Source organism: Protomyctophum parallelum, assembly GCF_964188405.1.
Source record: "Protomyctophum parallelum genome assembly, chromosome: 15".
In the NCBI taxonomy this organism is placed as follows: Eukaryota; Metazoa; Chordata; class Actinopteri; order Myctophiformes; family Myctophidae; genus Protomyctophum; species Protomyctophum parallelum.
This window is the reverse complement of record NC_139710.1, coordinates 30,991,361-31,007,740: the sequence shown is the minus strand read 5'-3', so window position 1 is coordinate 31,007,740 and position 16,380 is coordinate 30,991,361. Positions and strand designations below refer to the sequence as shown.

Genomic DNA, 16,380 nt, shown 5'->3' with positions numbered 1-16,380 from the left:
CAAATGTTTAATCAGTTGCACCTGTTTTGCCTTCTGTCTTGACAGGGAGTTGATCTTTTGGGTTAACAGACGGGTTCCAGTATGGGCGATACAGGTGAGAGGAAATGAACCCATTCTGACCTGAGATCAGATTCTACAAAATGTTCTTCTACATCCTGACATGTTTCTATGTCAGTCGTTCTTCTATTTTTCAAAAATAGCAGACTCGTAGCGCGCCGCTCGTGAACAAAATACGCCAATTGTTTTCCGGCCGCGTGACCAAAATGCACCGCACAGCGCAGGGGGGCCCTGCAATTTTGTCTAGCCCGGGGGCCCTTGGGCGGGTAAATCCGGCCCTGCCAATCACAAGACAACATCCGTAACCGTTCACAACAAGCACAATAACCAATATATATATAGCTTTAAAGCTTAAAACTGTCACGGTTCAAGTCAGGAGAGTTTGTAGGACCCAAATGCAGGAGGAGGCAGAGGCAGAGCAGGTCATTTCAAAAGGTTTAATAACTCAAAAGAACTATAGAATACAAACAAAAACACTGGAAGCACAAAAGGTGTCAAGACAAGACACGCGCAACATTCCACAATGAACTAGCAAGGAAACACTGGGATCAGGGGGGGTATAAATACACAAGGGCACAGGTGAACAACACTGTGATAGGCTGGGGAACAAACAGGACAAGGTGGAAACACTGTGATAGGCTGGGGAACAAACAGGACAAGGTGGAAACACTAGGCTAATCACAGCACAGGTTGACAAGGGAGGCAAACGGTAACAAGACAGACAGGAAACATTATGAACAATTCTACAAAATAAAAGCACACAAGGGTAAAGCAAAACTCAAACAGGAACTAGGAAAACAAGAACACAATACTTCATATAAGTAATATATAAATCAGAGGAACACAACAGAAAAGTAAAACACAAACCATAACTGGAAAACATGAAAACCAACACATGTCACGGATCGTGACAAAAACAAAAACAAGCTCGTTTGGACATTTTAGAGAATTCTTCAAAGTGTATGCAATATGCATGCGTTGGCAACTCCCCTTCACACATACGTGCCCTTTCAAGAAACCGTAAGCTCCGGAGTGTTAATTCAAATTTGATTGATTGATTGATTGAATATTTTATTAGACAAAAAGAAAAATGCAAACAGCACAGTGTACAGTACAGTATTTTGGTCCAAAGGGATTTCCACACACTTATTATCGTATACGTTTGGGTCCCGGGGAGAGGACACACGTACATTTCTCTTTTGTGGTCTCACTGTCAGGCACACGTGGAAAGGACTCAGGATGCAGACACAAAATGTAACTGAAAACGGGTTTTAATCCAAAAACTTCTAAACAGGCAAGAGGCAGGCAAAAACTCAAAACAGTAGAATGCAAAGGTCAAAATCCAAAGGCAGTCAGCGAGGGCAGAAGTACCGGCAAGGGCTTGGCAAAAAAAACGTGGTCTAGGAGAAGCAAAACAGAGGTCAGTAAAACAAGGCTTGAATATGGCTTGGGTGCTTGGAAGGTCACAAGACAATCTGGCAAGGATTGCAGAGAGACTGACCTGAGATCAGATTCATACGAGGTTTCCACTGGACACACACTGGTCTGAATGCAGGTGGTTCAGACACACACACACACACACACACACACACACACACACACACACACACACACACACACACACACACACACACACACACACACACACACACACACACACACACACTCCCACTCAGACTGTGACACTCACACTGAAACAGTGTGGGGATAATCCCTATACTCAATAGAAAACTATAAAAACGGCCAGTGGGAAAAATGGATCTCAGAGTTGAACACCAAGAGAGAAAGCGATTCAGCGAGTTGTAGAGCCGTTTGTAGAGCGGGCGGCCGAGGCTCCACAGAGGCTGTGAGTCGTGGTGTTATAATCTCTTCTCCTCCTCTCTGCCTCCTCAGGTGACAGTGGCCTTAATCAGCTTCCTGGAGACCATGCTGATCACATATCTCTGCTACAAGGTAAGGAGACCGGAAGAAGTGTTTTTACGCAAGTAAAAAGAATGAACCCATTTAGGCCTGACTTTTTCTGAAAAACTCATGTTTCTGTATCAGTGGTATTTCATGTCAAGGACCCCAAAAATTATATGTAATTGGCCACCGACCCCCATCTGAAAATATGTTGTTCCAGGGATCCCCCAGAAGCAAAGATTTGAGTTAAAAACGTTGGCTCTGAAAGAATATATATTCAAAGATTTGTGACACATTTTCACGATTTTTCAAAAATAGCAGACCTACAAGCTCGTAGCGCGGCACTCGGTGCCGCGCTATGAGCTTGTAGATCTGCTATTTTTCAATAGCTAAAGTATAACATAATGCTTGAAACACCAAAAGGGGTTCCTGCCCCATAATTGTTTAATAGCCTACCATAATATACTGTAGAAATACTGTGTTACAGTAAAAGGCTGTTATTCAACATGTGAACTTGTAGAACGGCTATATTTAAAATCAAGTTTTCAAATCACTGTAGTGGAGTAGAGATCACACTTGTGTGAAGTGAGGGGGCTGCCCACTGTATTTATTTCGGCCACATGATGTCTTACGTCGTCATTTAGTGCCCTGAACAAACATTCACAAAGACACAACAAAGTCCATAGACTTGTGCTCTGAACAAGCATTAAAAATCCCATAGACTTGGCTGCCATATGACTTCAAAAGCCACACAGTGCATAGTGCCCCTCAAAAACTAGTATGGAAAAATGGACATACTCAAGTGAAGCTCATGTGGCCTTGTGGTTAGAGTGTTCGCCCTGAGACTGGGAGGTCAGGGTTCGATCCCCGGCCGGGTCATACCAAAGACTGTAAAAATGGGACCCAGTGCCTCCCTGCTTGACACTCAGCATCAAGGGTTGGATTGGGGGTAAATCCCTGCGACATACTAGCGTCATGTCCAGGTGGTGTACTTGTACATCAAGCTGCCTCACGCTACAGAAACAGGAGATTAATGGCTGTATTTTGCGTGTCTTAAGTACCAGGTCTTATTCCCTAACTTGAGTAAACTAAAGACCTGGAGGCGTGATCAATGCCATGTGGCTATTCTGAGTGGCCAAAGAGCATTGATCACGCCTCCAGGTCTTTAGTTTACTCAAGTTAGGGAATAAGACCTGGTACTTAAGACACGCAAAATATAGCCGCTCCTGCCCCTATGGGCCTCATGGCTCGGCAAGGCTACAAGTAAAGTAAAAGTACCGTAAAATTGTTCTTGAGTAAATGTACTTAGTTACTCTCCACCACTGGAACCATTTCCTGGTCCCCGGTGTAGCTGATGAGCTGTCATGGTGGCAGCAGTGAGAGATGGTGAGCATGTCAGCGAACATCAGTCTACTTAAATAGACCACATGCAGTAGATGAACCCTCACGCCACGGTGTGGTTGGAGGGAGTATGAATGAGCCTGGGCTCTACTCCCACGCCTGGCCTTGAACTACAACTACTATTAACACAGCACTCCGTTTCAATCGTCGTATGAAAAATGGCATATCCATAGGAATGAATAGGTTCCGCCAGGGAGGGAGGGTGGGTGCTTTATCAGGTTCATTTCACAGTACAGGTGAAGAGAATGACAGACGAGTGAAAAGAAAGTGGAAGATTCCATGTAGGCCTATATCTGGAAGGGTCCACCATAACAGATCAACAGAGCAGAGCCTGACGCTCTCACCAGCCCGCTGATGCAGAGAAACTCATGAACAATGCATAACTTATGTCACTCCTTTGACACAAATCGGGTATATGCAAGCTTTACACAACGACCTACAAGCTTCACTTGACACTGCAGGAGAAACGGAAGAACGTTTCTCTGGTCTGTTGCTTCCATGTCACGGTGAGGGTTTTGGACCATGACTCCATGACTCCATACAGTCCTCAAGCCTTTTTCATTCCAAGCACTGACTGCACCTCCACTTATATTGGTATGCATTATCCCATTCTGAACGGGAACCCATTTTGGTGTTAGCTATTGAAAAATAGCAGATCTACAAGCTCATAGCGCGCCACTCGGTGGCGCGCTACGAGCTTGTAGGTCTGCTATTTTTGAAAAAAATGCTATAGAGAGTCTCAAACTATATACGCCCCTTCTAAGCCCGATAAAGAAAGCTGTCCATCCTGTTCATGAAAATATACAGATTTAAAATCTTTTAAAATATATTTGTTGAATTTTCCTTTTCTGCTAATTAAGCAGCTTGCTTTCACTAATTTACATTAGAGAAAAGGAAGAGCTAGACGGGACATCCACTTTACTCCCGGATAGTTTTGGGAAATGGTGTGAGTCAACAGTTTAGCTCGAGAGGGTCCATTTGGTTTCCTATTATATCAAACAAATGTAGCTGAGGACCCCCCATGGAACCCCATCATAGACCCCTGGGGGTCTCCGGACGGCACTTTGAAAACCACTTGCAGTCTGAGTGGTGATGGTTTGAGGAGAGTTTTCCGTCCTGTGAGGATAAAAATGTATCAAAATGATAACACAGGATATCTGTACCAACAAATGCTGCATGGCATCTGTTTATATTCATCTGGCCAATGGAGTTTTTCAACGAAATAATGTCTGGTTCCTTTGTTCCTGGAATGGTTCCACAACCATTGCATTTACATTTACATTTCATATCATATCACAATCCACTTGAATAACACATTTTGGGCGGGAACCCATTTTGGTGTTAGCATTATGTTATGTTTTAGCTTTTAGCTTTAGGAAATGGGCGTATACAATTGAGCCTCTCCAGACTGTAATCCGCCGCAATTACGGCTGATACGGTCTGGCTTATTAGCCAGGCTACCATTTCATTCCATTTGTACATCTGTGGCCTAAAGTTATGCATACACCAAACAATGGGGTCATTGAAATGTAAAAGTGTGAGAACCTCTGATTTAGCGGATGATGTGACGATCTATTCAGATTCACGGACTAGCATGCCTGTATTGGACGACGTTGTCCCTGATCTTCTGTACTCTGTGTATAAATACAGTATGCATATATTTGTTCAATAATAGAGCGCATAATGTATTATGCAGCAGAAATGTAATCATATGCAGGAAGCAAAAAGTTAGCTCATAAGTCAAACAGTGGTTAAGCTTGTTAAAAGTGTCCCTTGCTGTGCTTATAGTGCCAACACAAGCCAGGGAATACATGATGAACACGCTGTAAATAAATGAACACAATTAGGTTAGAAAATATAGCTTGCGCGCGTGCATTGATTTTGACCACCCCATTACTTATACAGCAGCATTATTGTAACTTCAGTATAGGCTATAGAAGCTCTGATCTGAGATCAGTGCTAACACCTTGTATATCTCAAACAAAGAAGTGGTCGATTTAGATGTATTTCCCTCCTCTCATCTCATCGCAGCTCGCTGCACTTCAAACGGGCATGATAACAGAGTTGTTATCCTGCCTCCGCTTAGTGATGTGTTTTTACGCTTCTTTTTTTAACCCATTCTGACCTGAGATCAGATTCATACGAGGTTTCCACTGGACACACACTGGTCTGATTAACCCATTCTGACCTGAGATCAGATTCTAGAAATGTCAGTCGCTCTTCGATTTTTCAAAAATAGAAGACCTACAAGCTCGTATCGCGCCACTCGGTGGCGCGATATGAGCTTGTAGATCTGCTATTTTTCAATAGCTAAAGCATAACATGATGCCAACACCAAAATGGGCGCCCGTTCAGAATGGGTTAATGAATTATTTTAAATTCATAAATAATAAACGAATAAACAGCCCGATACAATACTTGTTTGATCTCGTCTATAACTGTTTCTAACGACTTCCCACTTTACTGTTGTCTTTTCCCCTCCTCTGTACAGGGGAACATTTGGGAGCAGATATTCCAGATGTCTTTCATTCTGGAGATGATCAATACAGTGCCATTTATAATAACGGTGAGTATAATTACGTGATCGATCTAGTTGTATAGCCTACTGCAAAGCAATGAAATTAGTGGAGGCAAAAAGTCGCATTGATTTCACATTGCGTATAGAATGTGTTTTGTTGTTTTGTTTACAAAGTGCCCCCATGGGGGCTGGTTATAAAACTATTTTAATACGCCCATTAAGGTTTCCACTGTGTGACCATGGCCCAGGGAACAGGAGGCTATTTGTCATTCAGCGTTCCTTTTTTCAGTATCACACAGAGTCTTTGACAGGGTATACAAAATAACTCTTATCTTCTCTAAAAAAATAAATGAAAATGCACTGCCTTCATCAATCATCCAAAATGCAGCAGCTAGAGTTTTAACTAGAACTAAGATGAGAGAACATATTACTCCAGTTTTGGCATCACTGCACTGGCTTCCGGTTGTTTTTAGGATTGATTTTAAAATTATTTTACTTGTCTATAAAGCTCTCAATGGTCTCGCGCCCTCCTACCTACATGACTGCCTGCATAAATATGTCTCAAACCGGCCACTAAGGTCTTCCACTGCTGGCCTGCTCGCTTTGCCTAGAGAGGTGGCAACTAGAAAATACGGGGAAGCAGCTTTTTGCTTCTACGGGCCGTCGGCATGGAACAAGCTCCCACTGTACATTCGTCAGGCAGCCTCTGTAGACATTTTTAAAGCTCAGCTCAAGACCCACCTCTACAACATTGCTTTTAAGTGATTTTTTTTGTTCATGTCCTCACTGTATTGTATTACTGCTTGTTTTTTATTGTCGTTTTTTAATGTCGTTGCCCTGCTTTATCTGTTCTTATCTTTGTACCACTGCCTTCTCCTGATTTGACACTGCGCTATTGTCCTATTGTTTTAAACTGCATGTCTGTTTTAATGCTGTTTTGTTTTGCTTTTGTTTTTATTATTTTTTCTGCTCTGTAAAGCACTTTGAGCTACATTTATGTATGAAAGGTGCTATATAAATAAAGTTTATTATTATTATTATTATTATTATTATTAATCAGCATGACTAACCCATTCTGACCTGAGATCAGATTCATACGAGGTTTCCACTGGAAACACACTGGTCTGATTAACCCATTCTGACCTGAGATCAGATTCTAAAAATGTCAGTCGCTCTTCGATAAAAAAAAAATAGAAGACCTACAAGCTCGTAGCGCGCCACTCGGTGGCGCGCTATGAGCTTGTAGATCTGCTATTTTTCAATAGCTAAAGCATAACATGATGCTATATCACCAAAATGGGTTCCCGTTCAGAATGGGCTAAAGGCCCTATCATCGCCCATAGATGAGGGCTGTGTGCCACAACATGACTAAAGGCCCCATAGATGAGGGCTGTGTGCCACAACATGACTAAAGGCCCCATAGATGAGGGCTGTGTGCCACAACATGACTAAAGGCCCCATAGATGAGGGCTGTGTGCCACAACATGACTAAAGGCCCCATAGATGAGGGCTGTGTGCCACAACATGACTAAAGGCCCCATAGATGAGGGCTGTGTGCCACAACATGACTAAAGGCCCCATAGATGAGGGCTGTGTGCCACAACATGACTAAAGGCCCCATAGATGAGGGCTGTGTGCCACAACATGACTAAAGGCCCCATAGATGAGGGCTGTGTGCCACAACATGACTAAAGGCCCCATAGATGAGGGCTGTGTGCCACAACATGACTAAAGGCCCCATAGATGAGGGCTGTGTGCCACAACATGACTAAAGGCCCCATAGATGAGGGCTGTGTGCCACAACATGACCGCACAGTATGTGACAGTATGTGACAAATACCCCAACAGCAAGTCACGCCGCTATACATGCACACTATCGTATCATATATCAATTATTCATCAAGAAACAGAAGCTCTTCCGGCCATGGAAGCGGGACATGTCTGTGTGTATGTGCTACTATATACAGGGTTCCATGTCCTGTGTGTATGTGCTACTATATACAGGGTTCCATGTCCTGGGGGTTTTATGTTTAGGAGATCATGTTTCATCCCTGCTTCTTCTGTTGACTTTATCATGTTGTTTTCTCCTTCTTTTCCCCCCAGATCTTCTGGGCTCCACTGAGACACATATTCGTCCCTGTGTTCCTAAACTGCTGGTTAGCCAAATGTGCCCTGGAGAACATGATCGTGAGTACACAACATACTCTCACAGCGTAGGCTGGGCTGCTAAACTTACATACTGTAGTGCAAGATCAGAGTAAACTGCATGAACCCTAGTCAGCCACGCGAATATGGTTTCATCTGCGGGTTTGAGTAAATGGTGCGCTGTGACTGGCCAGTCGCTGTGATTGACAGCCTACACCTAAACCTAACCTCAGTAAAACTATACCTAACCCTAACCTTAACCTCAGTAAAACTATACCTAAACCTAACCCTAACCTCAGTAAAACTATACCTAACCCTAACCTCAGTAAAACTAACGCAGTGGCTGGGGGGCGTTTCCATGAACCCGAATCCGCAGATGAAACCCTTTTAGCGTCAGCCACCGCGAGGAATAGAAATCCATTAAGCACAACAAATCAACACGGAGAATACCATACCAGGTATAAACATCAAACCTAGCATCTATCTAAACGTCGCAGTCCCGCCCCCTACCAGGGCCCAGGAAATGATTCTCCGTTCATTTTCCTCATAGACTTTTCAAAAAGTATTTATTTAAAGACCTTTTAAGCCTCGGACAAAGCCAACTCTTGTCGTGACAAATCATGACAACAAACAAAAAAAATGGGCCGAACAAAGAATTAGAAAGAAGAAAAAACGGCAGGTTAAAACACTTTTTTTTTTTTTCTTCTTTGTAATTATTTGTTTGGTCCAAAATATTGTGTTTGTTGTCATGAGTTGTCACGACTCGAGTTGGCTTTGTCCGCGACGTAACCGTCTTTAAATAAATACTTTTTGAAATGTCTATGGGAAAAATGCATTGGGAATCATTTCCTGGGCCTGGCGTCGTCATGACAGGGGGCGGGACTGCGACGCTCTATATACATGGTATATATATATATAATATATATATATATATATATATATATATATATATATATATATATATATATATAGGTGTATAGGCATATACATTTATATAGATATAGATATTAGTAGTTGTGTTCGAGCAAACAGTATGTCTGTCTATAAATCAGTGGTTCTCAAACATTGTCATGCCAACGGCCCCCAAATTCACTAATCCCACAAATCTGAAAAGCCAGACGATCTAAAGCCTAACGCGTTGCAACGTGATTGTAGATTCGGGATAACGGTTGCATGCAACTATACTCGCAACCAAACGGTTGCGAGGAGTTGCACGGCGAATCGTTGGTGTGGTTTTGGGCCTTAAGTAACGTGACATGTATGAATATGGGACCAACATACTGTACAAAGTGTACATGATCTGCATTCTGCAGAGCCGTCTCAAAATGGTGATATGATACATTAAGGACGTACAGTAGGAGTGCTAGGGGTGATATAGAGCCTTTCCCAGTTCAACAACATACAGTATAAGCTTTCCCCGGATACAAACATGAACGAGCACGCCGATGGATACATAGAAGTGCACACTAGCCCATTCTGACCTGAGATCAGATTCTAAAAATGTCTTCTACATCCTGACAGTTTTCTGAAAAAGCCATGTTTCTATGTCAGTCATTCTTTGATTTTTCAAAAAATAGCAGACCTACAAGCTCGTAGCGCGCCACTTGGTGGCGCGCTATGAGCTTGTAGATCTGCTATTTTTCAATAGCTAAAGCATAACATAATGCTAACACCAAAAGGGGTTCCCGAAGGTGAACAATCAAAGTCATAGAAGTGCACCAGCTGGTATGCAGGTATTGGTACAATCACGCTGACGTAATAAAATCTATGGCTACAGTCAGGACTTGGTCGGTACGGGGACAGATGGCAGGGTTTCCGGGGCCAAAGCACACATGGATAACAGCTTGAACATGGGGTTGGAACGGGGAACACAGCTCACCCTGTATGACTGAACAGGTCATTATTAGCATGCATTTCAAAACCTGTTTGAAATCCAGAAAAACAATTGAGAGAGAATTAAGCTAGGCTACTAGCTTAAAGATGGAGTGCCGTTGCACCACTCAAAAATGTTCTAAAATGTTGATGGGATATTGTGTTTTTGCATGACATCGTCATGCAACAAAGTCTAAAACAGGCCTACGTGGTAGTGGTAGTTTTATATCTAAAAATGCAATTCATTCATCATTAATTATTCTCCTGTGTGTCCAGAATGATCTCCACCGTGCCATCCAGAGGAACCACTCTGCCATGTTCAACCAGGTGCTCATCCTCATCTGCACCCTGCTGTGTCTGGTGTTCACTGGGTGAGTAGTCCTTTTACTGTGTCTGGTGTTCACTGGGTGAGTTGTCCTTTTACTGTGTCTGGTGTTCACTGGGTGAGTAGTCCTTTTACTGTGTCTGGTGTTCACTGGGTGAGTAGTCCTTTTACTGTGTCTGGTGTTCACTGGGTGAGTAGTCCTTTTACTGTGTCTGGTGTTCACTGGGTGAGTAGTCCTTTTACTGTGTCTGGTGTTCACTGGGTGAGTAGTCCTTTTACTGTGTCTGGTGTTCACTGGGTGAGTAGTCCTTTTACTGTGTCTGGTGTTCACTGGGTGAGTAGTCCTTTTACTGTGTCTGGTGTTCACTGGGTGAGTTGTCCTTTTACTGTGTCTGGTGTTCACTGGGTGAGTTGTCCTTTTACTGTGTCTGGTGTTCACTGGGTGAGTAGTCCTTTTACTGTGTCTGGTGTTCACTGGGTGAGTTGTCCTTTTACTGTGTCTGGTGTTCACTGGGTGAGTTGTCCTTTTACTGTGTCTGGTGTTCACTGGGTGAGTAGTCCTTTTACTCCACTCCTTCTCTAAGGTATCCGGCGGCTGCCAGGCGGTCCAAATGGACCGCCTGTAACTCAAAGGAGTGCACAAACGGAACCAAGTGGAACCGCTTCGTCAGATTGAAATGAAAACACTTGTGGTTTTTTACAAGCGTTTAATGTTGAGGCAGAGATAAAAACCTTTGATCAAATATCAATTATATCAAACTAAGCGTCGTCCCCCCCCCCCCCCCCCCTGTGTTTGTCTTTCATGTACACGTTTTAAATGCAAATCACTTAACCCATTTTGGGCGGGAACCCCTGTTGGTGTTTTACTCTTTATGTTATGCTTTAGCTATTGAAAAATAGCAGATCTACAAGCTCATAGCGTGGCACTGAGTGCCGCGCTACGAGCTTGTAGGTCTGCTACTTTTGATAAATCGTGGCACAAATCTTTGAATATATATTCTTTCTGAGCAAAGCTTATTTAACTCATATCCTTGCTTCTGGGGGGGGGGGGGGGGGTTCCAAATACAGATCATTCTGGGGGTCGTTGACATGAAATATTGAGCACCACTACACCATACAGAAAATTATTTTAAACGTCAACGTCAGGCCTGAACGGGTTAAGCCATGGATGTTTCCCCGTCAAAGCGACCCGGTTCTATTTTAAATATTATGTACTGTAAGTTATTATAATATTCTGTACTGTAAGGTATTTTAATCTCATCTGAGCATGAATTCTACTGTCTTGGTCTCCTTCGTGGCGCTGTGCAGCAGTTGAAAGCTGGTATGAACTCACCACAGGAAGCATTGCTATTTAAAAATAGCAGATCTATTTGGCGTATGATACTGAAATATATATATATATATATATAGGGCTGACGTGGTTAAGAAAATGTCCAGCCTTTTTTTCTTTTATAAATCTCTGATACTATAGATTGCATATCGTTGAATAGATTGCATGTCGTTGAATAGATTGCATGTCGTTGAATAGATTGCATATCGTTGATCATAAATTATGTAATCCCGGGTGGTTTGTACCTCATCGTCTTATCTCAAATAATTGCGATTATCGCAATTATTTTGTCATAATTGTCATAATCGTTTTCATGTTTAAAAGATATATAGAAATAACAGAACTACAAGCTTACAATGCGTCCATTCCTGAGGCGTTGTAAGCTTATAGCTGCTATTTTTTATTTTAACATTTAATAAAAAAAAAGGCCAGTGATTTCTTGGTACATCAGAAGACCCCTCCAGACCACACAAGTCACAGGTCACAGAAAACAGCTTCTCATGGTTTGGTTTATGATGTATGATGTACAACTTAGGTATTCCACATTTCCTTGACATTTGTTAAGTGTGTAACGGTGACAGCCCTATGGCTTGGCCTCTGGCTTCTGCACTCATCTTGCCAGCCCGTCTCATTACCTCCTCCTGTTCCTCTTTAATTCCAACTTCACCACCACAAACACAAAATGAATTAACGCGAGCAGTGAGCCAGAACAGACGGCTCAATCGATCGGTGTCACCCTGAATAATTGCAGTGATCAGAAGGCAAAGCCTTATCGATCCAGGTGCCCTTTGGTCCTCGGTAAAAATAAATAAATAAAAAAGGATTCCGGCGTCCAATTCTTCGAGTGGAATCTGAAGGGTAAAACAGATTCTTTCTGATGCAAACATGAGACAAGTGAGAACAGTGCTTCTAGAGTTGTATCACACATAATTGAAGAGTGGCAGGGTAGTAGTTTTGGGGCGGGAACCCCTTTTGGTGTTTCAAGGATTACTTTAGCTAAAGATGGAGTGTACTTGTGACTTGAGTCCCCGATTATCATATGACATAGTTTTTTAGGATATTTCCATTGGAGAAATATAGTCTTATATTCAGGCCAATAGGGTATATAATGCCTTTATCCAAGGCGCTCTGCATAGATTCATAGTGCATTACATTTGCCCACACATTCATACACCGATGGCGGCGGAAACCATGCAAGGCACCAACCAGCACATCGGGAGCAATTAGGGGTTCAGAGTCTTGCTCAAGGACACTTCGACACTAACTCTGGGGGAGCCCGGGTTGGAACTGGCAACCTTGCGGTTGCCATCTGGCCACTCATAGCCACCACCGCCACTTTGTCTATTTGAAAACAGAAGAGCATTGTACATTGACACATTTTTAAGTATACATATTAAGTATAGTTTGAGGCCATTACTTTTACTCAAGGTTTTTAGACTTTTGGATTTCAGACATTTAGAAGTGAGTATTTCTACATTGTGGTACTGTGACCATGGACTGCTTTCTGTCTGCAGGGCGTGTGGGATCCAGCACCTGGAGCGGGCCGGTCCCAAGAACCTGTCCCTCTTCAACTCTCTGTACTTCTGCATCGTGACCTTCTCCACCGTGGGCTACGGAGACGTCACGCCTCAGATCTGGCCCTCACAGCTCCTGGTGGTCATCCTCATCTGTGTGGCGCTGGTGGTCCTCCCGCTGCAGGTACGTCTAGAACCCGACCCACTGTCCAGAACCACCGACCCACTGTCTAGAACCACCGACCCACTGTCTAGAACCACCGACCCACTGTCTAGAACCACCGACCCACTGTCTAGAACCACCGACCCACTGCCTAGAACCGACCCACTGTCCAGAACCACCGACCCACTGTCTAGAACCACCGACCCACTGTCTAGAACCGACCCACCGTCTAGAACCCTACCCACTGTCTAGAACCACCGACCCACTGTCTAGAACCGACCCACTGTCTAGAACCACCAACCCACTGTCTAGAACCGACCCACTGTCTAGAACCGACCCACTGTCTAGAACCGACCCACTGTCCAGAACCACCGACCCACTGTCTAGAACCGACCCACTGTCTAGAACCACCGACCCACTGTCTAGAACCGACCCACTGTCTAGAACCACCGACCCACTGTCTAGAACCCGACCCACTGTCTAGAACCACCGACCCACTGTCTAGAACCGACCCACCGTCTAGAACCCTACCCACTGTCCAGAACCACCGACCCACTGTCCAGAACCACCGACCCACTGTCTAGAACCACCGACCCACTGTCTAGAACCACCGACCCACTGTCTAGAACCGACCCACCGTCTAGAACCCTACCCACTGTCTAGAACCACCGACCCACTGTCTAGAACCGACCCACTGTCTAGAACCACCGACCCACTGTCTAGAACCGACCCACTGTCCAGAACCACCGACCCACTGTCTAGAACCGACCCACTGTCCAGAACCACCGACCCACTGTCCAGAACCACCGACCCACTGTCTAGAACCACCGACCCACTGTCTAGAACCGACCCACCGTCTAGAACCCTACCCACTGTCTAGAACCACCGACCCACTGTCTAGAACCGACCCACTGTCTAGAACCACCAACCCACTGTCTAGAACCACCGACCCACTGTCTAGAACCGACCCACTGTCTAGAAACACCGACCCACTGTCTAGAACCGACCCACTGTCTAGAACCACCGACCCACTGTCTAGAACCACCGACCCACTGTCTAGAACCACCGACCCACTGTCTAGAACCACCGACCCACTGTCTAGAACCACCGACCCACTGTCTAGAACTGACCCACTGTCTAGAACCACCGACCCACTGTCTAGAACCGACCCACTGTCTAGAACCACCGACCCACTGTCTAGAACCACCGACCCACTGTCTAGAACCGACCCACTGTCTAGAACCACCGACCCACTGTCTAGAACCGACCCACTGTCTAGAACCACCGACCCACTGTCTAGAACCGACCCACTGTCTAGAACCACCGACCCACTGTCTAGAACCGACCCACTGTCTAGAACTGACCCACTGTCTAGAACCACCGACCCACTGTCTAGAACCGACCCACTGTCTAGAACCCGACCCACTGTCTAGAACCGACCCACTGTCTAGAACCGACCCACTGTCTAGAACCGACCCACTGTCTAGAACCGACCCACTGTCTAGAACCACTGACCCACTGTCTAGAACCACCGACCCACTGTCTAGAACCACCGACCCACTGTCTAGAACCACCGACCCACTGCCTAGAACCGACCCACTGTCTAGAACCACTGACCCACCGTCTAGAACCACCGACCCACTGTCTAGAACCGACCCACTGTCTAGAACCCTACCCACTGTCTAGAACCACCGACCCACTGTCTAGAACCGACCCACTGTCTAGAACCACCGACCCACCGTCTAGAACCACCGACCCACTGTCTAGAACCACCGACCCACTGTCTAGAACCACTGACCCACTGTCTAGAACCACTGACCCACTGTCTAGAACCGACCCACTGTCTAGAACCACCGACCCACTGCCTAGAACCGACCCACTGTCTAGAACCACTGACCCACTGTCTAGAACCGACCCACTGTCTAGAACCGACCCACTGTCTAGAACCACCGACCCACCGTCTAGAACCACCGACCCACTGTCTAGAACCGACCCACTGTCTAGAACCACCGACCCACCGTCTAGAACCACCGACCCACTGTCTAGAACCGACCCACTGTCTAGAACCACCGACCCACCGTCTAGAACCACCGACCCACTGTCTAGAACCACCGACCCACTGTCTAGAACCACTGACCCACTGTCTAGAACCACTGACCCACTGTCTAGAACCGACCCACTGTCTAGAACCGACCCACTGTCTAGAACCGACCCACTGTCTAGAACCGACCCACTGTCTAGAACCGACCCACTGTCTAGAACCACCGACCCACTGTCTAGAACCGACCCACTGTCTAGAACCGACCCACTGTCTAGAACCGACCCACTGTCTCCCAGACTGAGGGCCGGGACCTTAGAGTATATATGAATATAGATGACATCCGAGTTCTCCTCCCATCCAGTTGCATTAAGTTGCTCAAAAGCGCATGAGGCGATTTCACTCCTCCTTCCGCGTAGGAACAGAGTGCATTCTGGGATGGATTGGGCCAAACTCATGAGCGCGCTGCCGTTGACTATCATTGCACTGAAACAGTCAATTCTTGATAAAAAAGCTTCTAATACATTAGTTAGGGCCCCAAATCTATAAATCTCACACTATTAAGGCAACCGGCCGGTTCCACGCACTGCACAAGGTGCCCTTTTTTTCACTTGAGCACCTCATGCCCCTCTAAATGTCTGTGCATGCCACTGCTTTCCAGTATTTCATAAACACAGTGAGCTTCGGCTCAGAGACTCACTGAGACAAGGCCTCTACAGAGGAGGACTAATTAGTTGTGAGCTGCGAGAGAACCTTAATTGTTCTCCTGACAAACACACGGCCTGATCCCTGCTCGCCAGAGTCGCCACGGTCAGTATACTCAGGTGTCAAGGAGCGAAGCTTCACTGATCCCAATAGCCTGACATTTTGGACCGTGGCAGACTCTGAATGTTAATGAGAACACTCAGACCCAATCAAGAAAAACCAGATCGCTGCACAGCGGGTGTTATTGTATCTGTTGGAAAAGACAAGCACTCTCCTCAGATCATGTGGTTGTTCTTCTAAGTCCCTGCAGAATAAATTAGCAGATGAATAGACTGGCCTGTAATGAAGCACAGCCTCAGAATCACTGCGTCAGCCACAGTACATCCATCCATTTCACCCTCCGTCCGTCT

General features: G+C 45.2%; 1 protein-coding gene across 1 annotated transcript in view; it reads left to right on the top strand.

Moving 5' to 3' along the window:
• Window positions 1-16,380, top strand: part of kcnt1b (potassium sodium-activated channel subfamily T member 1b) — a gene marked incomplete at both ends in the record, with an annotated part of 159,410 nt that overhangs the window by 92,420 nt on the left and 50,610 nt on the right. Inside the window, 6 exons of the mRNA XM_083783435.1 lie at window positions 46-94; window positions 1,951-2,010; window positions 5,852-5,926; window positions 7,982-8,065; window positions 10,172-10,266; window positions 13,065-13,248. Of these exons, the coding sequence (XP_083639561.1) occupies window positions 46-94; window positions 1,951-2,010; window positions 5,852-5,926; window positions 7,982-8,065; window positions 10,172-10,266; window positions 13,065-13,248 (547 nt within the window). The remainder of the gene's footprint in view (window positions 1-45; window positions 95-1,950; window positions 2,011-5,851; window positions 5,927-7,981; window positions 8,066-10,171; window positions 10,267-13,064; window positions 13,249-16,380) is intronic.